The following is a 17797-nucleotide window of genomic DNA, read 5'->3' on the forward strand; positions in this document are numbered from 1 at the left end:
AAACGGGATCCACGCTGAAAATGTTACTGACGTGTCTGTCAGGCTTGTATGTGCTTTGGGGGTTGAAATATGTGAAATGCATCGGAAGGGGAAGGAGGTCTATGGCCACTTGAGGTTGTTTTCCCTTGTCTCCTGTTTCTGTAGCAACCCAGTGCTCTCCTGACTCTTCAGTCCAAGCCTCTGTCTTTAAAAAACACCTGCTCCCTTCCACTCAGCATTGTACTGGACTTGGAGCAGCCGTTCCTAACCTGTGATGTGAACCAGCAGCCCCTCCCTGCAGACTCCAAGGTGGGCATCTGTGGGCTCATTCTGTGGGGTTTGAAGAGGAGGGATGTGGTGTTGAGAGGTCTGTTGAGAGATCCTTGAGTTGAGAAGTTTATTCTGTAGTGTCAGCAGTGGATTGGCCTGAGCTGCATCAGCAGAGCTGCTGAAAGAAGCAAAATCTTACCTGAATTGGTAACATCCATGCTGGCTCTAAGACACGAGGAGAAAGGAGCAGGAAAGCAGATCGGGGCAAGCCATGCAGTAAAGGTGTCTCCTAGAAAGCATCCCAGCTCTCCAGCAGCCATCCCCTTGTATTGCTGCTGAGCACAGAAATGTGAGCCTGAGAGAATCTCGGGCCAGAGCGTGGTGCCTGCAGTCAGACCCCCGCTGTAAAGAAAGGAGGGTGAACTGAGAAGCCCAGGCTGGGGTCACACTTTGAAGGTTTACTGTTTCCTGCTGTCAGACTGGGACTTGATCACAAAGGTGATTAATGCTCTTCATCTCCTTGCAGCCCATGGTGCTGGATGTAGGGGAGGAACTTCATCTCTGCATCCAGTTTAACCCAGCTTATGAGAACGATTTGAACAGCTGGGTAGCAGAGAGGGCACTCAGGGTGTCCTTCATGGAGCATCCTCATGAGGAGCACATCCCTGTTCGGGGAGAAGTCCACTTCCCAAATCTCCGTCTCCAGGCCAAGGCCCTGGACTTTGGCTGCATCATGAATGACACCAAACAAGTGCTGTATGTGGAGATGACCAACTGCAGCCCACTTCCTGCCCAGTACCACTGGTCCTTCCAGACAGACAGCCAGGTGAACACCATAAGGTAGGTGCACCTTTGCCCTCTGCTTAAAGCTCTTCTTCCTGGTGTCCTGTTTGTACTTTGCAAAGACCAAGGCTGTTTGCCTGGGATTTGACAAAGTGTTCTTGAGTTTTCCTTGTGGAAATAACACTGGCCAGCCATGATCAGGCTGGAAGCCCAGGGAATAGGTGATCTCCATCAGTTTGATGCTGGTGTAACCCCCATACTGGTTCCCCTGGAAGGAAAGCTGCTTCCTCAGACCTCTGTGACCTGAGGCAAAGACCACCTTGATGAAGAGAATTTTGGCCTGTTAAACCACACTCGCCTTCCCAGAGCAGCTCTTTGGTGTTTGACAGAGATCAGCAGGGTCTGCAGCTTTAGGAACAGCTGCATCTGTTGGGGGGAGCACACGTCTGAACACCCCTGGAAGCAGGGCCATCCAGGGCTGGGCTGTGCTTCCCAAGCCCAAGAGCAATCCTGCACTCATACTGGGGCACATCTATAAATACATTTCTGGCAGTTCCTCCTGCTGTGACCTCTCTACAGAGTGCAGAAGTCTGGGCTGGGCACTTTTTATGACAACAGCAAATGGTTTTTCCATAATGCCCCAGAAACCAAGCAAAGTTAACCAGTAGGCATTGAAGTGCTGCTGTTACAAAGAACAGAGCTCATCCAGAAACAGTTTTGTTCAGAGGACACAGCCTCTTGGGAGCTGTAAATCAGCTGTGGCTATGAGGAGGGCTTAGGGGAGAAGCCCTGGGCACTGGGGCAGCTCATTTCCAGCTGGGTCTTATCAAATCCCAACAAGGTTTTTGTGTGGCCCTTCTTGATTCACAGCACCTTCATGAGCAGATCCTGGAATGCAGAGAAAACTTGGCAAGAACAGGTGGAGGGAGGTGGAGAAGAAGGAGCAGGGCTGTTAGCTCTGCTTGGAGGCCCCTGTTATCTTCTGCCAAATTAAATTAGGGTTTAATTACAACCTAAAGGGGAAATCTAATTTTGATGCTAGAACAATGCATATATTTTATAATAACAGAGAAACAAGCACATTCCAGTGAGGTCCGCGAGGAATTAATTTCCTCTGGGGCCACTTGTTGGCTGCTTGCCTGTTTCTCTTTATTCCCATTTTTTAAAACCAATTTAGGCTTTTGGAAATGGGAATGCTGAATCAGTGCTCAGCTTTTAATCACCCCATCTCCCCCTCAATTGGCTTTGCTGGACCTGAGCCTGCAGGCACTTGCTCCTCCTGATGCTGAGCTGGTGGCAGCTGAGGGTCCCAAGCATCTGGCAGGAGAGCAGCCTCTGCTCCAAAGGGTTTGGCACGGCCCCTTTGCTGGCTCTTTCTGCCCGGGGATGCTGTGAGAGCTCCCTGTTCTGCTCTGCATGTTAATTAAGCAGTAATGTATCTTCTCTGGGTCCCTCAGCAGCCACCATGTGATTGTACATGGCAGAGGTGCAAATGAAGATGGTCTCCAAGCTATTAACACCTCAAATTGCTCATCAAGAGCCCGGCAGAAGGGCAGCATGTCAGATATTATTTCTAGTCCACATTAAGCACTAATGTTGGTATTCTAAGTGATCAGAACAAACTAATTCAGTCTGACATGATTTCAAGAGAATCAAGTATCAAGACTCAGGAAGGTGAGATCAGTAGAACTGAAGCATCCATACATCTAACCTTGCTGGAGCCCATCAGCAGAGCCTCCCAGCATCCATCAGACACACATTTATTTTGGGCAGGAGAGAAAAGTATTTTTCTGCCTGGACAAGACTCTTATGTGCTTAGATCTTTTTTTCTTCCAACTGTTCAATCCATTCTTTCCTCCTCACTCTCTAGTCCCTGCTGCTTTTTTGAGCAGAGCAATGGTAGAAGCAGCAGAGTCTAGCCGTGGCTGTGGGGTTGGATGTGCCCAACCCGTGCCAATCCATGCCCACTGTGGAGCCATGAATCTCCTGTGGTTACTCTTTGTCTACACCTACAGGGTTAGAGACAGACTGAGAACAGGCTCTCTTCACCCCTTGGATCTTTGATAGCTCAAAGCTGAGTTAAGCCTTTGCACCAAGAGGTTTTCTGTAGCACTGGAACAGATCTTCAGAATCTCCCCACAGGAGAAACTAAATCTGGAGTCCAATTCAAACATTTTGTCCTATTTTTTACCTTCAAGGTTTCTTCTTGAAAGAATAATTTGTCCCCTTTCTAAGGTCAGTAACCAGCTCCTCAGTTTTCTTTGGGTTTCCCCTCAAAAGGAAGACAATACAAAGGATACACAAGGATATTCTTAGAGACCTGTGACAGAGGCTGCCAAAGGCTCCTCCCCGAGTGTAGTTGTTCTCTAGAGCTTTTATCCTTTATTCAGGACCCATGCCTTGTCATTTGCATTGATTATTGCTGTTTCTGCATCACCTCTTTGTTTTCCCATGCAAGATGTGTTCCCTCCCTGGGACAGAGCTAACAGGCACTGAGCAGTCCACATGCCAGGATAGATCAGCAGGGAACTCTGCACCTCTGTGGCACACATCAAACCACCTTCGTGTGTTGATCTGACATCTCTGGGCAGTGGGAACATCTTGGCTACAGATCCAGAGTAACGAATTGCCAGTAGATTCTTTGGGGAAAGGATTTGTTGAGCTAAACATGTAGAAAATGATTCTTTCCATTCAGGATTTTCTTGGCCAATTTGTTTTGAACAGGAGCCTTTCTCCTCCCAAGTGGGTCTTCCTATAGCATTAGTGATTTCTCCTGTCTCTGTCTCTCTCATTGCATGTCCCCAGGCAGGTGTCACTGCAGGGACCCTGCGAGCCAGATCCCAGCCTTGGTGCTGACAAAAAAAACCCAATTCTGTGTTACAGTTGATGGGGTTTTGCTTTGTTGTTTTTATAACAAGGAAGAAATGGAAAATGCAGACAGTGAAAAAGAGTGCAAGGCAGAAATCTGACAGCAGCGCTCTGTCAGCCACTGGCAGGGAGAGGCAGGAACAGTGGGAACATCCATCTGAAATGTATTTATCCCCCATGCCCCTGGTGCTGGGGAGTCTCAGATGAGTGACACAACCCCTTCTTGCCCCTGGTGCTCTCCGCTCCTTAGGGCCCTATGTTTTGGGCTTTGGTAGCCCCATAGGTGCTATTTCCTTGCTTAAATCCCCTGGGTAACTTAGAAAAGGAGGGTTGAGTTGTGAGGGGAAGATGCTGCTGATGTGTCCCTCGGCTGCAGGAGGTTTAGCAGCAGTAGAGCAGTGGTTTGCTTGGTGTACCAGAGGAGTGGTTTCCTAATTCTCAGAGTTGGAGGCTCTTGGAGGAAGTGCTAGGTGCTGGGCAGGGATCACCTCTGGGGTGGCCATGTGACTGCCACGGACAGCTTGCAGAGAGTCTCTCTACTCATAGGCAGAGGCACTGGGGAGCTGAAGCAAGGGAGACTTGGAAATTTGTTATTTGCTTTATTTAGACAGAAAGAAAAGTAAAGATGCTCGCCAAGGAGTGGATTGTCAGCCAGCATATGTTGTTACCAAGTCTGTAGTAGAGACACAAAGCTGCACATGGGATGTGGGACAGGGATGCTCTGTCAGGACAAAGACAGGTGGTAATGATTTCCTATTTTCAACGTGTCTGTAGACTTCTTTCTTTTCTACCTTCAGCACAGTGATAGTCACCATGCACCTTCCATCTCTCTGCCTCTTCCAGCATGGTGCTGCTCTTTTCCCAGCTCTCTGGCTGGCAAGTCAGCCAGCCTGCCCCCAGGCCTGGGCATGGCACCTTCTGGTTGAGCTCTGGGAGCACTACAGCATGTTTGAGGCAGCTTCTTTTGCCTCAGGGCTTCTACCCATTGTCACACACCTGGAGGACTTTGACTCGAGACATTACAATGGAAGTTGGAGCCCAGAACAGCTGCATGGGAGTCACTTCAACTCTTACTTGGGTTTGGGGAGCCTCAGCCACCTCCTTTGCATGAGGGTGACAGACCCTGAGAGCTGTCATTCCTTGCTGGACTGGGGAGCAGCTCTGGGGTGTTGGAGAGGTGAACTGAGGGTACAGGAGGCAAAGGAGAAAGCACTGCATATCCCAAGTGCTGTCAGGTGGTTGACTCTCTCCCTAGCTTTGTACTGTGCCATCAGGACCTAGCCTGGGACATGTTCATGTGTCATCCATGCCCAGATCAGGCTGGGGGGGGGCAGGTTGGGTGGGAATTGCCTTCTAATTTTGGAGCCAGTCAGCAAACGCTGGAAGGTGACTTCTTGCTCTGCCAGCACTGTTCAGCTGCAAATCTGGGGAGCAGCCAGCTTCTGCCCTTGCTTTCTGCCCATCTGCATTAGCCAAGGCTCACAGTGGGAGCCCAAGATACATGGGCTCTGCAAAGGGCATCCCCCTCCCTATCCAAGCCTCTCCACCAGTGCTGCCTGGATGGCTCCTGCATGGATTTTCTCTGGGCAGGAGGTGCAGGAGGTTCAAGGCCTGTTTCTACAGAGCTTTATTGTTTATGAAATGAAACACTGATGTTTCTTTTTGGTTTGTTGGTGGGAACAGCCCTCACTGCATGTGACAGTGATGGGTAAGGTGACATAATCACCCAGACTTCATTTCTCTTTATTTCTCCATCTTTTGTTACCCTTCCTTCTTTTCCTGCTTTCTGCAAGCTGTGCATCAAACAGCTTTCCCAAGAGAAAATCCATCTGAACCCCTGGCACTGCTCAACCCAAAACTACTGTTTCTAGTATGGCTGTGCTCTTTTCTGGTGCCCCCATCTTCAGAGGGTAGCTGAGACATCTTTAAACTCTTAGAAGAAGAGGTTCAAACCCCTTGTAAATTTGAATCCAGGTGCCAGATCTTTACAAGTTTTTTGGTGTAAGTCTGCACTGGGGATTTTTGTGCTGATTCCTTCTAGCCCAAGGTGGTTCCTGGATAGGGAGCACAACCTAAAACTAAATCTGATGAGGAGCATTGTCCACATGATCCTTGAACTCTGACAGATTGCTGTATATTGTCTTTGCCAACTCAGAGAACCAGTAGCATCTGGGTTAAGGTGTGAGGACTCTGGGATGTTAGGGATGTATGCCCTGACTGGGACAGGGAGGCAGCCAGGAGCAGATAGAGGGGAGGGTTTCAGCTTCCAGGGAGATTGAATGGGGTTCAGCAAAGCGCAGAACAGCCCACAGAGATGCCCATCCCAGAATTAGTGGTGTAGGATGGAGCAAGAAGGATTTATTTACTCTCCACTGTGTGCTTCATGTAGCAGAGGGAGGTAGGAGTTCCGGGGGGTCGGGCACCCCAGGGGTCCTCTGGGCCCAGCTGCCTTGCTGTGTATTTTCAACAACGCCTGACTCAAAGCTGTCTTTTCAGTGGCTCTGCCCTCGGGAGAGTCATCCTTCTCCTCCACAGGAAACCTCTCCAGCTGGGAGCTTGCTTTGTGTGTTCCTTCTCACTGGTAACTGTCACCTCTTTCCTGCCTGCTGGCCTCCATCACCACCCACTTGTCCCCAGCTGTCCCCAGTGTCACTTGGACCAGGTCAATCCTGTCTGGTCATCTCTTGTCCCATCTCCAGGAGCTCTGTGGGACCATTGGACTGTGAGCGCATGTCCTGGGAGTATGCTTGCCTCACTCTAGGTAAAGCAGGGAGGAATTCTGATGTACCATGTGAGTGACCTTTAACAGTAGCTCAGCAGCAACGTTAACTCGGCTTTTACATGGGGTAAAAGCCCCCCACACCCTTAATCTGATTTCTGCCAGGGTGAGAATCCCTGCTCCTTCTGGGCAGGAGATGGATGGCAATGCCGGCATACTCAGCAGGGTGGAGCTTCAGTGTCTGATTTATTTTGGGATTCGACCCTAGCAAGTATATTAAACTGGAGCTTTTTTTGGTTTGCTTTTCATTTTGTGCTCATTATCGTTGCAGCTTTACCTTCTCCTTCCGTGCCCCGTGGTGACCTGCTGCAGAATCCCATTTGGACGGTGCGCTGGGCTGGGGCTTCGCTGCCTGCCCGGGATGTGCCGCATCAGCGTGGGCCGGTGGAGACACCTTCTGGGGGTCGGCAGAAGTGGTTAAGAAAAGCGGGAATGTTTCCTCTTAGGTGAGGACTTCAGGACGTGCTCCATCATTTCACGTCCCTCCTTTTCTCACCCTGCTCTTTGCCCCATGGAAGGACAGCAATGCTGGCAGGGAAAGAGCCCACCAGCCATACTGTGAGCTTGTCCTCAGGGTTCAGCTTTTGAGATCCAGCTTCCCTCTCCTGCAGCCTTTGCCCTAAGAAGAGGACAGACTGAGAACCTCTCTCTTTCCACGGCTGGAAGCTTTCTGCTTGCCTGTCAGATCCAACCAGGAGCAACCTGCTGCTCTCAGGTGGTTATGCTCAACCAGCTCTTTGGCTTCCCACTGCTTCCTAATATTGTTAACCCTTGCAGCCATACTCTTTGTGTTTTCAAGCTCTCAGCACTTGCCCCCATGAAGACATCTTAAAATGGTGAGTATCCAGATCCTGGCTACAGAGACAGCTTGAACACATCTCTCCTCCTTTGCTCTTTGTTACAGGGGTTAATAGTCATCTGTTTGCAGAGCTGTTTTTTGGAGTAGCAGGTAAGATTGTAGTTGGTGCAGATTGCTTTAAACAGCACCTCCAAATTACAGCTGTCGGGGCTTGTTTAATTTTGAACAAAGACCACAAATTGTATTTATTGTTAGAGCCACTGATTTGTTCAGAAGGGCCTTTGCCTCAAGTCTGATAGAGAAGCATTTTTCTGTCTCACAAAGAATCAGGAGCTCACCTGATGCTTATAAATCCCCTGGCGGCTGTGCAAAGCATGAGGAAGGAGAAGGCTTAATGGTTTCTGTCATCTGTAAAATCAGTGCAAGTCAGAATAACCACAGTAAAGTCAGTGGAGACTATTTCCAGGGCCATAACTTGTCAAAAGAGGGAAGTAGAGCTGCCTAAGGATGATCTTTACAAGGACCTGCAGTGCCAGCCTCCATTGCTGATTGTGGCTGGCCCTGGTCCAGCTCACCTTGGATCAAGTGACTGGGGAGCTTTAGTGCCTGCACCCCAAAAAATTAGATGAGCTACGCCCCATAGGAATACTCTGAGAGAGGCATGAGCCATGTTGGATGAAGCCTGAGGGGCCTCAGACCCTCCTCTGACTTTTCTTCTTGAGAGTGACGGTACAGTTGTGGCCTATGGGTTTCAGCAGGAGCTGAGGACTCTCCATGAACTCAAAAAACAGATCTTGCAAACATCTGTCCATAGCTTGCTCCAAAGTGCCCTTTCAATCTGCATCAGATTGCCTGGAGGAGAAATTCAAAGTGCATCATGTAAGGCCATTTAAATACCTCCTCTGTGTGTGGTCTCTGGTGCTTTGTCCTGGGATTACCTGGAAAGAGTTGGTGCTTTGTTGGGAGGCTGCTTTCACCCAGTGCCCTGGCTGTGCCCAATGGGTGGTCCTGTGTGTGGTCCCTGGGGGTCTGGCTAAGGATGCTGCACATATGATGCCGTGCTCCAGGGAAGCAGTCTTGGCACTGTTGAGTGTCCAGGAGTTGGCCTTGATGATCCTTGTGGGCCCTTTCCAACTCAGAGTGTTCCATCAAATTCTTGCATTTAATGTGGAGGGGTGGTGGTGGCTTCTGGTGCATGTCCTTGGTGCTGGCAGGGACCTTGGGCACTATCATTACCCCTCTGTCCTGATGTTGATGGCTCTTACACAGCCTGAGCTGGCAGGGTCGTATCATCCCGTGTGACTCTTCACATGTGGTTGCAGAAGCAGTGTGATTTTTATCTGCTCTATTTTGGGAGGCGGGTGTGGGAAGTGGTGTAAAGCTGTGTCCCAAGCAGGCTCAGAAACCACCACACAGCTTGAGACTTGTTGGGTTTTTTTGGTAACATCTCAGAGTTTGGGACCAGTATGTGTCATAGGGTTGTCCTGGCCCTCGCAGGAAAGATTCCTCTCTCCCTGGTGTCAATCCACTTGTGCTCCCATTACATCACCACTTTAATTCCTGGATGCATTTTGTCTCATGTGAGGAGTGTCTGGGTTGGGTGAGAGCGACCCAGAGGGGCTGACAGTTTGTTGTCAGTCCCTCCAGCTCCAGGCTGACCTGCTTCTGTCAGGAGGCTTAGTCTCAGCTCCACAGCGCTGGTGGAAGCACTTCCACAGCCTTTTGGCCCCTCTTTTGGGATGGGTCCTCTCTGCAGGCAGAGGAGATGCTCTCTGCTCCTTGCCTTCCTCCCTGCATTCCCAGCCTTGGCCTGGAGTGTTTTCCTGCGAAGTGCAAGACTTGTTTCTGAGGAGGTTTCTTTTTAAACCAGCCCTAAGAGGTTAGAGGACATCCTAGAAACAAGTGGGACATCCACAGCTTCCCTGGGCAACCTGTGCCAGTGCCTCACCACCGTCACAAGGAAGAATTTTTTCCTAACATCTAAACCTACTCCCTTTCAGTTTGAAGCCTTCCCCCTTATCCTGTCACTACATGCTCTTGTAAGTAGTCTTGCCCCATCTTTCCTGTAAATTCCCTTCAGGTACTGGAAGGCTGCAATTAGGTCACCCCAAAGCCTTCTGTTTTCCAGACTCAACAATCCGAGTTTTCTCAGCCTTTCCTCATGGGAGAGGTGCTCCACCCTTCTGATGAACTTGGCGGCCTCCTCTGGACTCGCTCCAGAGGTGAAGAAGCATCGTGTGGAGAGAGGGAGACAATAAATACACAGGTAATGCAAGTGCTGTTCACCTGCGCGTTCATTTCTCCCACCGTGCAAATGCCTTCCAGAGAAATCCCTTTCCCGGGGCGAAGGTAAGTCCCTGGGTTGCATCCTGGCATTTAACAGCCCGTGTACTGCGTGTTCTTGTGCTCAAACGAGCAAGCTCAGCCGCTTCGGAGGCGGGTGTGAGGCGGCCGGGGCTTTGCCCCGCGTCCTGTGTGCCGTGTCCGCGGTGTCCGCCAGGCCCCGGCCCAGGCCCCGCCGCCCCCGAGCCGGAGCGCTCCCGGCGCCGGGCCGGGCTGAGGGCGCGCCCGTGTGGCCGAGCGCCGCCACTGCAGCGCCGGCGGGCGGCCTTTCCGCGGGCGCGGCGCTTCCCCGCCGCCCTCAGGGGCCCGGCACAGCCTGGCCCGCCCTGTCGTGCCCCGCTTGCTGTGGAGGCACAGTTCAGCTGCTGGGCCAGGGCACGGTATGCGCGGTGTGGGACCCCCGAGCGCAGCCCGGGCTTTGCACAGCCCGCCCCTGTGCTGGGGCTGCGGGTGGGAGTGCGGGTCTCTGTGGCTGAGCGATCCTCAACGCCCTCCCCGCCCTGCCTGAGCCACTTTGTAAAGCAAGTGAGGGTGTTTTTAGAGATGATACTGGTTTTTAATACGTAAGCACAATGTCTGCTGCATTTGTTAGTTCATGAATTTGTTTTTGAAGGTATTGGTATTTCCTCACCTTTTCCATCGTGGCCTCTTCCAAAGATGTTTCAGTATATTTGCATCTCACAGTGACATCCACCACATATGCCCGGTTTCCTTTCACAAATACTAGGTCCTGTTCAGGTAACTAATTGTTCTTATCCCTTATATGTGGTTCCTGGAACACTACTCAGGCTTTTGTTTAGCTTCCTTTGATAGCATTTTGCAGATGTAGTTGTGCCTTTTCATTCTCACAGTGGGGTGTGGTTTCTCAGGACCAGGATCTTGCTGCCTGTCCTGCAGAAACAGGAGGACAGTCACACCAGCCTCACCACTGAGTGCACCTTGGAGCAGCTTCATCTGTGCCTCTGAAACCAGAGTCAAACATTTTCTCTTTGTCACAAGTCCCAGCATGCCCATGGGATGAGTAGAAGCAGCTGCCAAAACTCAGCTCCTGGGAGCTGATCCTCAGCTCCACGTGCACCCCTTGGCAACACAGGCAGAAGACCACCAGCTCCAGGTTCTCCTTAATGCACCAGATGAATTTGTCTTCCAAGGGGCCAATGGAAGTGGGGTCTGTGCAAATGCCCCTGGACCTATCCCTGCAAAAAGAAGCACAAAGAGCACTCCATGAGTAGGATGAGCAGCGCCTGGATGCTTCTAAGGTGCCTGCCCTACCTGCCCATGTCCTGCCTGCTTCTTGTTTGGTTTCAGCCTTGTGCTGGCAGGGTCCAAAAGGAACATTTCTGCTTCACCATCATGCTCAAACAAGAAATGCACCTCTGCCTCCAAGGGGGAGATGTTGATGGTTATCTTGTTGCAGCTGCTGAGACAGTTGTGTGTGTTTTACCTGTCCATAAAAAGGGGAAAGGCTGCAGAGGAGACTGTTGCTTTTAGCACACGTCAAGGAAAGCACCGTCTATCGGCAGCAGGAGGTGGCACTGGAAAACCACAGCCTAACAAACAGGTGAGGAAAAAGGGTCCCAATCAGGGGCACGGGGCACAGTATGTGTGCTTATCCTTGCTTTACTTTGATGCCTCCACATCAGAAGCCTGATGATGTACAGGCTTCAAGAGAGCTTTACACAAAATCAATTCAAAAGTGCCTGGCAAAATAACAGTACACCAGGCACGTGGGTTCTTTCCCTTTCTTTGTTGGGTTGCCTTGCCTTCAGGGGAAGGCTTTTCTCTGTAGAAAGGCTTTTGAAAAGATTATTTTAAAATAGTTTAGCTTATCTCTTCCAGAGAAGTCATGAGACTACCTTAGATTTCATGGGTTAGCTCAAAATCTGAGGGAAGAAAATAGAAAGGGTCAATTCCGAAGGAGAATGTGTAATATAACAAATGACCCATCTCTCAGGTGTGAAACTGAATTTGGAATAAAAGGGTTAAAGGGGCAAACAGAAATCCCAGCCTATACATCAGCCTGGATAAAAATCCTCTTCCCTTTTTAAACTATTTTGATTGCATGTCTCTGGGTTGTCAAAATACCCCCAGCCCTCCAGAGCTCCCATGGAGAAAATAACTTAATTTCAAATGTCATTAAAAACAAAAAAAAAAAAAAAAAAAAAAAGAGCAACGTTAAAAATAGAAATACACCAGCAGTTACAACAACGTTTTTAGGCAGACTTTATCCAGCAGTGAGGATGCAATGTAATTACAGGAAATGTAATTCCCACTGTGATTTCTCTGCAGGTTCCCCTCTGACACAAACATAGTGGCAAGCCAAATCATAAAATCTTAGCACTACTACAGATTAGTGAAAGGTTGACACGTACTGGATTGCATGGCAACATTTTGGTAGTGTGGGAGAGCTACAGGGGTGCCTTCTGTGAGAAGCTGCCAGAAGCTTCCCTCTTGTCTGACAGAGTCAATGCTAGGTGGCTCCAAGATGCAATCAGCGCTGGCCAAGGCCAAGATTTTGGTAATGCCACAGGAAGAGAAGCTGAGTGGCCAGGATACATCCCTGGAAAGGGATTTCTCTGAAAGACATTTCAGTGACTAGAAAGTGAGGAAGAAAGAATGGATTGAACAGTTGGAAGAAAAAAAAGATCTAAGCACATAAGAGTCTTGTCCAGGCAGAAAAATACTTTTCTCTCCTGCCCAAAATAAATGTGTGTCTGATGGATGCTGGGAGGCTCTGCTGATGGGCTCCAGCAAGGTTAGATGTATGGATGCTTCAGTTCTACTGATCTCACCTTCCTGAGTCTTGATACTTGATTCTCTTGAAATCATGTCAGACTGAATTAGTTTGTCCTGATCACTTAGAATACCAACAGTGCTTAATGTGGACCAGAAATAATATCTGACATGCTGCCCTTCTGCCGGGCTCTTGATGAGCAATTTGAGGTGTTAATAGCTTGGAGACCATCTTAATTTGCACCTCTGCCATGCACAATCACATGGTGGCTGCTGAGGGACCCAGAGAAGATACATTACTGCTTAATTAACATGCAGAGCAGAACAGGGAGCTCTCACAGCATCCCCGGGCAGAAAGAGCCAGCAAAGGGGCCGTGCCAAACCCTTTGGAGCAGAGGCTGCTCTCCTGCCAGATGCTTGGGACCCTCAGCTGCCACCAGCTCAGCATCAGGAAGAGCAAGTGCCTGCAGGCTCAGGTCCAGCAAAGCCAACTGAGGGGGAGATGGGGTGATTAAAAGCTGAGCACTGATTCAGCATTCCCATTTCCAAAAGCCTAAATTGGTTTTAAAAAATGGGAATAAAGAGAAACAGGCAAGCAGCCAACAAGTGGCCCCAGAGGAAATTAATTCCTCGCGGACTGTCGGGGTCCCTCCCCCCCTGCCATGTGGTCCTGGGAGAGGGCCCCTGGGGGGGAGGCACGGCCTTTCCCTGCCCCTGGTCAGCCTCGTTCCCCATTGGTTGTTTTGTGTTCCCCTGCACGGGCAAGGACCCTCGGGTCCCATGATTGAGCAGTTCCTCGGCAGAGCCCCAGCCATGTGTCTGGGAAAATAAACATCTCTGAAACATCTATCAAGAATTGGTCCATATATATTTCTTTTCCACGGGCCTCGTTGTCTGATACACGTGTTGCAGTATCTCCACTGTAACAGTGGACCTCACTGGAATGTGCTTGTTTCTCTGTTATTATAAAATATATGCATTGTTCTAGCATCAAAATTAGATTTCCCCTTTAGGTTGTAATTAAACCCTAATTTAATTTGGCAGAAGATAACAGGGGCCTCCAGGCAGAGCTAACAGCCCTGCTCCTTCTTCTCCACCTCCCTCCACCTGTTCTTGCCAAGTTTTCTCTGCATTCCAGGATCTGCTCATGAAGGTGCTGTGAATCAAGAAGGGCCACACAAAAACCTTGTTGGGATTTGATAAGACCCAGCTGGACACAGGTCTGCGGGTGGGAGAGTGGGTCACTGTGGCTGAGTGATCCTGAATGCCCTCCCCACCCTTCCTGAGGCACTTTGTAAAGTAAGTGAGGGTGTTTTTAGAGATGATACTGTCTTTAATCTGTAAGCACAATGTCAAGGTGCTTGGCATGAGATGATCTGGGAGGCAGTAGCTGCTGTTAGAGCAGAGCAGCGCAGCAAATGAGAATGATAGTTTAGCCTGTCTAAATGACTTTGAAGACAGGGAAACATTAGGCAGCCAACTGGAAGCGTTTGAAATGTGCAACAGCTGAGCTGGGGCTTTCCAAGGACAAAGGCTTAGATGAAGCAGTTTCTGTGCCAGCAAGTCAGCACTCATTATTTCCTTTTTGTTTCTGTAAAATGAGATGATCCTGGGTGATTCCCGGGGGTGTATTAAGCTTTTTTTAACTAAGGGAATGACTGGAGCTGTTATCCAAGAGAAGCCCAGTTCCTCTGTCCTGGGACCTGTGCAGTGGGGCTCTGACCTGGCCTTCCCCAACCCTTTAGTAGCTGAATTAGAATGAGGGAAGTCAGCTTTCTGCCCTAATAAGAAATTCATTTTTTAATGTCCTTGGAAATAATCTTTACTGATGATCGTGTTGATTTATTTTTGTCTTCTTGCTTTTGTACTGTTTTCATGCTGTGCTTGTGCTTGTTGCATATGTCTCATATCACTGCAGCCAGGGGATTTGCCATGTCTCATCTGGTGCATCATTATTTACCTGCTGTACTGCATGATTCAATTAAGTGAAAGGATTTAAAACTCTTATTCTGGAAGGCTCTGTCTCTTTGAAGCAGATTCCTCTTGTGAATGGCCCTAAATCAACTGGAAGGGAGAGGGTGAGGGAGGGCTCTGTTGTGGGGTACAGGAGCACCTGCCAGGGAAAACACAGTGGGTGTTTTTCTGCATTGCTTGCCCAGTGGGAAATGGGTTAGTGCCAGCTAAAATTATTTCTGTGCCTCTCCTGCAGCCGCAGAGAACTAAAGCCAAAAGCCTGACCTTCCCTATCAGTGGAGAGGGGCATCTGCCTTGGGTGAGGGTCCTGTGCCCGGGCCTCTGTAATAGGAGAGGGGACCCTGTGCTGTGCTTCAAGAGGCACCCGCTGGGGGATTCAGAGAAGCTCCCTCTGGTCCTTTGTAACGATGGCATCGTACTTGTCCAGGTGAGGACCTGCTCAGGAAGTGCTCTGGTCTGGGAACCAGTGCTTGTCCCATGGAGGAAAGGTACCCCGAAATATGGCAGACCCAGGAACAGGTCTCAGAAATTCTTTTAGGCAAACAACTGACTTCTGCTCTCCAGGAAGGGAGTTCTTCTTGGAAATGGGATTTTCTGCCCAGTCTGTCCTCTTCAGCTGAACACAACGCAGGAAAGGTGGTGGGGGATTTTCTGCACTGTCTCTCAACTCACATTTTGTTCTCATGGGCACGTGTGATGTCCCAGTTCCATTAGATTGTATTTGATCCCTGTTTACTACATTTTAATTAAACTTGGTTGTAGTTTAATTACATTCTGCACGTTACTTTTAGTAATTTTTTTTGTCTGATTTTACTTGACCTTTGTGCTGAGTGCTGTGTTTGAAGCAGGGAGATGTGCTGGGCTCCCCATGCTGGACCAGTGGCACTGTGGTGTCAATTCATGTGCCATTCTGTACTCAAACCAGTGTCATTGTGCTCTGTGTTCCCTTTTCTCAGTTTATTTTGAGGACTTTTGTGGCAAAGGTAAATTCATTAACCATGAAGTGTGATCATACACACAAGTAAAATGTGTGCCCTGCTCTTGACTTGGCCAAGCAGCAGCCAAATGTTAGAGACAGTTTTCTTCCTTGGGCTTTCTGTCCCCCAAGCTTTTCTTGTGGACTCTTTGCAGGGTTTCCTGCTAGAAAGTTGTAGGAAGCTTTTCTGTTCTTCTAGACATGGTAGGTTTAGTTGGGGGGGATTATCACCACATCAGTGGATTCTCTGAGGTCTTTGCTGCACGTGGGAAGGTACTGGCCTGAACAAAGGCAGCCCTTGAGCCCATAACCAGCCAGCAGAAGCTGAAATCCCTCTTTGGCTCAGCTTGCTATATGGCAGGAGCTGGCTGTAAGCAGATGGAATGAGAGTTGGGCATCAGCCCTGCAGAAAAGGCTCCATGTAATGGGAAGTGGCATCTTCTGTTCCTGCTTTTCTCTGTCGAACTTCAGATAAATCCATAGTGAGGTGCAGATTCCTGGCGCAGCTGCTCGCCACATCCATCCGTTTTGCTGTCAATCCTGCCCTTGCCAGTAATTCCAGTTTAGTCTGGACTCTCCAGCTCTACCTAGGTGGGACACCTCCATGCTGGGTGTGCCAAGGGCATCACAGGGACCTTGAAATTAGATGTTCTGGTCACCTTCAAAAGGCACCCTGTGAAGTGTGAGGTGGCCAGATATGCTGGCACAAGAGGGGGAATCCTTTGGAGAGCAGACATTTAGCCACGCACAAACAATCCGTCTGTGCCACAAGCTGAAGTGGTGCAGTCTGGGCCGATACCCCCACACCCTGAGGCTCAACCCTCACCCGCTGAGGAACACCAATGCGTTCGATCCAAGTATTTCACTGGCCCTTGAGGGGAGTTTTTAATAGTTATAGTTGGGTACATTTACAAATATCTACCTGTGTGTCTGTGTGGGTGCATGTTTGAGTTTAATTTAAACACTTTATAGATAATTGAGTGACTGTTGCAGCTAAGGCTGTCAGATAACCTTGTAAACGTTAAATTAATCAATGAATAAGTGCTGCTAAATCCTTTTAGACATAAACGTGTGCCCAGAACCGGGACTGTGCCTCCTCGGGCTACCCGGGCAAAGGCGTCTCTCCCTAATGACGCTCTCGTTAATGACCCCAGGGGTTAATGAGCCGGTGGTGCAGCGTGTCTCCGCGCCGCGCGGGGGCGCTGTGCGGCGGGGCGGGCTCACGTGGCCGCGCCTCCCGGTCGGGGTCACGTGGCCGCACCGCCCGGTAGGGGTCACGTGGCCGCCGGTGGCGGCGGCGGGGCCATGAACGCGGAGCGGGACCTGTCGCCGCTGACCCCCGGCGTGGTGCGGGCGCTGACCGACAAACTCTATGAGAAGAGGAAGGTGGCGGCCTTGGAGATAGAGAAGTGAGCGGCGGGAGCCACCGGCAGCCGGGAGGGCAGCGGGAATGGGGGCGGTGCCGGTGCGGGCGGCCCCGGGGCTGGGGTCAGGGAGCCTGGCCCGGTGCCCCGGGGAAGGGCGGGGAGAGGTGTTGTGCTGCTCGGGCTCCCTGCGGCCCCGGGGTGGCGGGAGCCGGCCCGAGATGCTTGGGTGGGTCCAGCCGTACACCGGGCGGCGGGAGGGAGCGGCCTGGCTGCCCGGGCGTGGCGGTCACCCCGGGACGTCCGGGGTACCGGAGCTTCTGGCCTGGGACCCTGCGGGCTCGGCAGCCCCGGGAAGGGGCTCAGGTGACGCGGTGACCCTGTCGGGGACAGCGCCGTGGGCGGTGCTCGGGCAGGAGGGATCTCTCCCAGAGCTGCTCCCTGTCTCCCAGCCCCATCCCGCCGGCCGCTGAAGTTTATCCCCGAGCGCGTCAGCTGCTGGGTGCCGGTGAGGACCCGTTGGCTCCGGGAGCATCCCAAGAGCCCGTGACAGAGGCTCGTTCTGACGGCGGGTGCCCGGTGCAGTTGCACTTGCACAGCCCTATGCGAGGTGAATACGTGAGTGGCATCGCTGTAGGAAATGTACTGTTTGCTGTGCTGCGACACGTCCAGAGTCCTGGTGGCATCCCACCTCTCCCCCGAGGGTTCACCCAAGCTTGGCCCATGCTGGATGCTGGCTAGAAAAATGGGAAGTGTTGCTGTCACCCCGGCCGTCAGGTTTCGTCCTTGGTTCTTCCTGTGCACAGCTGCTGTTCCAGCAGATGTCGGGCCTTCCTTTCGGAGCATCCCAGGCAAAGGTCTGCAGGCGCCTTCTGGTGTGGCCGTGCCCCTCTGGTGTTGCTTGTACCCTGCCTGACTTCTCACCCTTG

At 50.7% G+C, this 17797-nt stretch overlaps 1 protein-coding gene and 1 long non-coding RNA gene across 3 annotated transcripts in view; both read left to right on the forward strand.

The window, feature by feature from the left end:
- The first annotated feature begins 9075 nt into the window (after nt 1–9075).
- On the forward strand, nt 9076–15278 carry LOC138116984 (uncharacterized). 2 transcript variants are annotated; one of them, XR_011154434.1, is made up of 5 exons: nt 9076–9744; nt 10435–10559; nt 10691–11382; nt 13693–13853; nt 14764–15278. It is a non-coding gene; the product is annotated as an uncharacterized lncRNA (long non-coding RNA). The 2 variants fall into 2 exon arrangements; XR_011154433.1 differs by having other exon boundaries at nt 10435–11382.
- A 1490-nt stretch (nt 15279–16768) lies between these two features.
- The window catches only part of VAC14 (VAC14 component of PIKFYVE complex), a 59481-nt gene continuing 58452 nt past the window's right edge, over nt 16769–17797 (forward strand). Inside the window, exon 1 of the mRNA XM_069026885.1 lies at nt 16769–16913. Within this exon, the coding sequence (XP_068882986.1) occupies nt 16810–16913 (104 nt within the window). The 5' untranslated portion in view covers nt 16769–16809. The remainder of the gene's footprint in view (nt 16914–17797) is intronic.

This window comes from Aphelocoma coerulescens, chromosome 11 (genome assembly GCF_041296385.1).
Source record: "Aphelocoma coerulescens isolate FSJ_1873_10779 chromosome 11, UR_Acoe_1.0, whole genome shotgun sequence".
Lineage (NCBI taxonomy): Eukaryota > Metazoa > Chordata > Aves > Passeriformes > Corvidae > Aphelocoma > Aphelocoma coerulescens.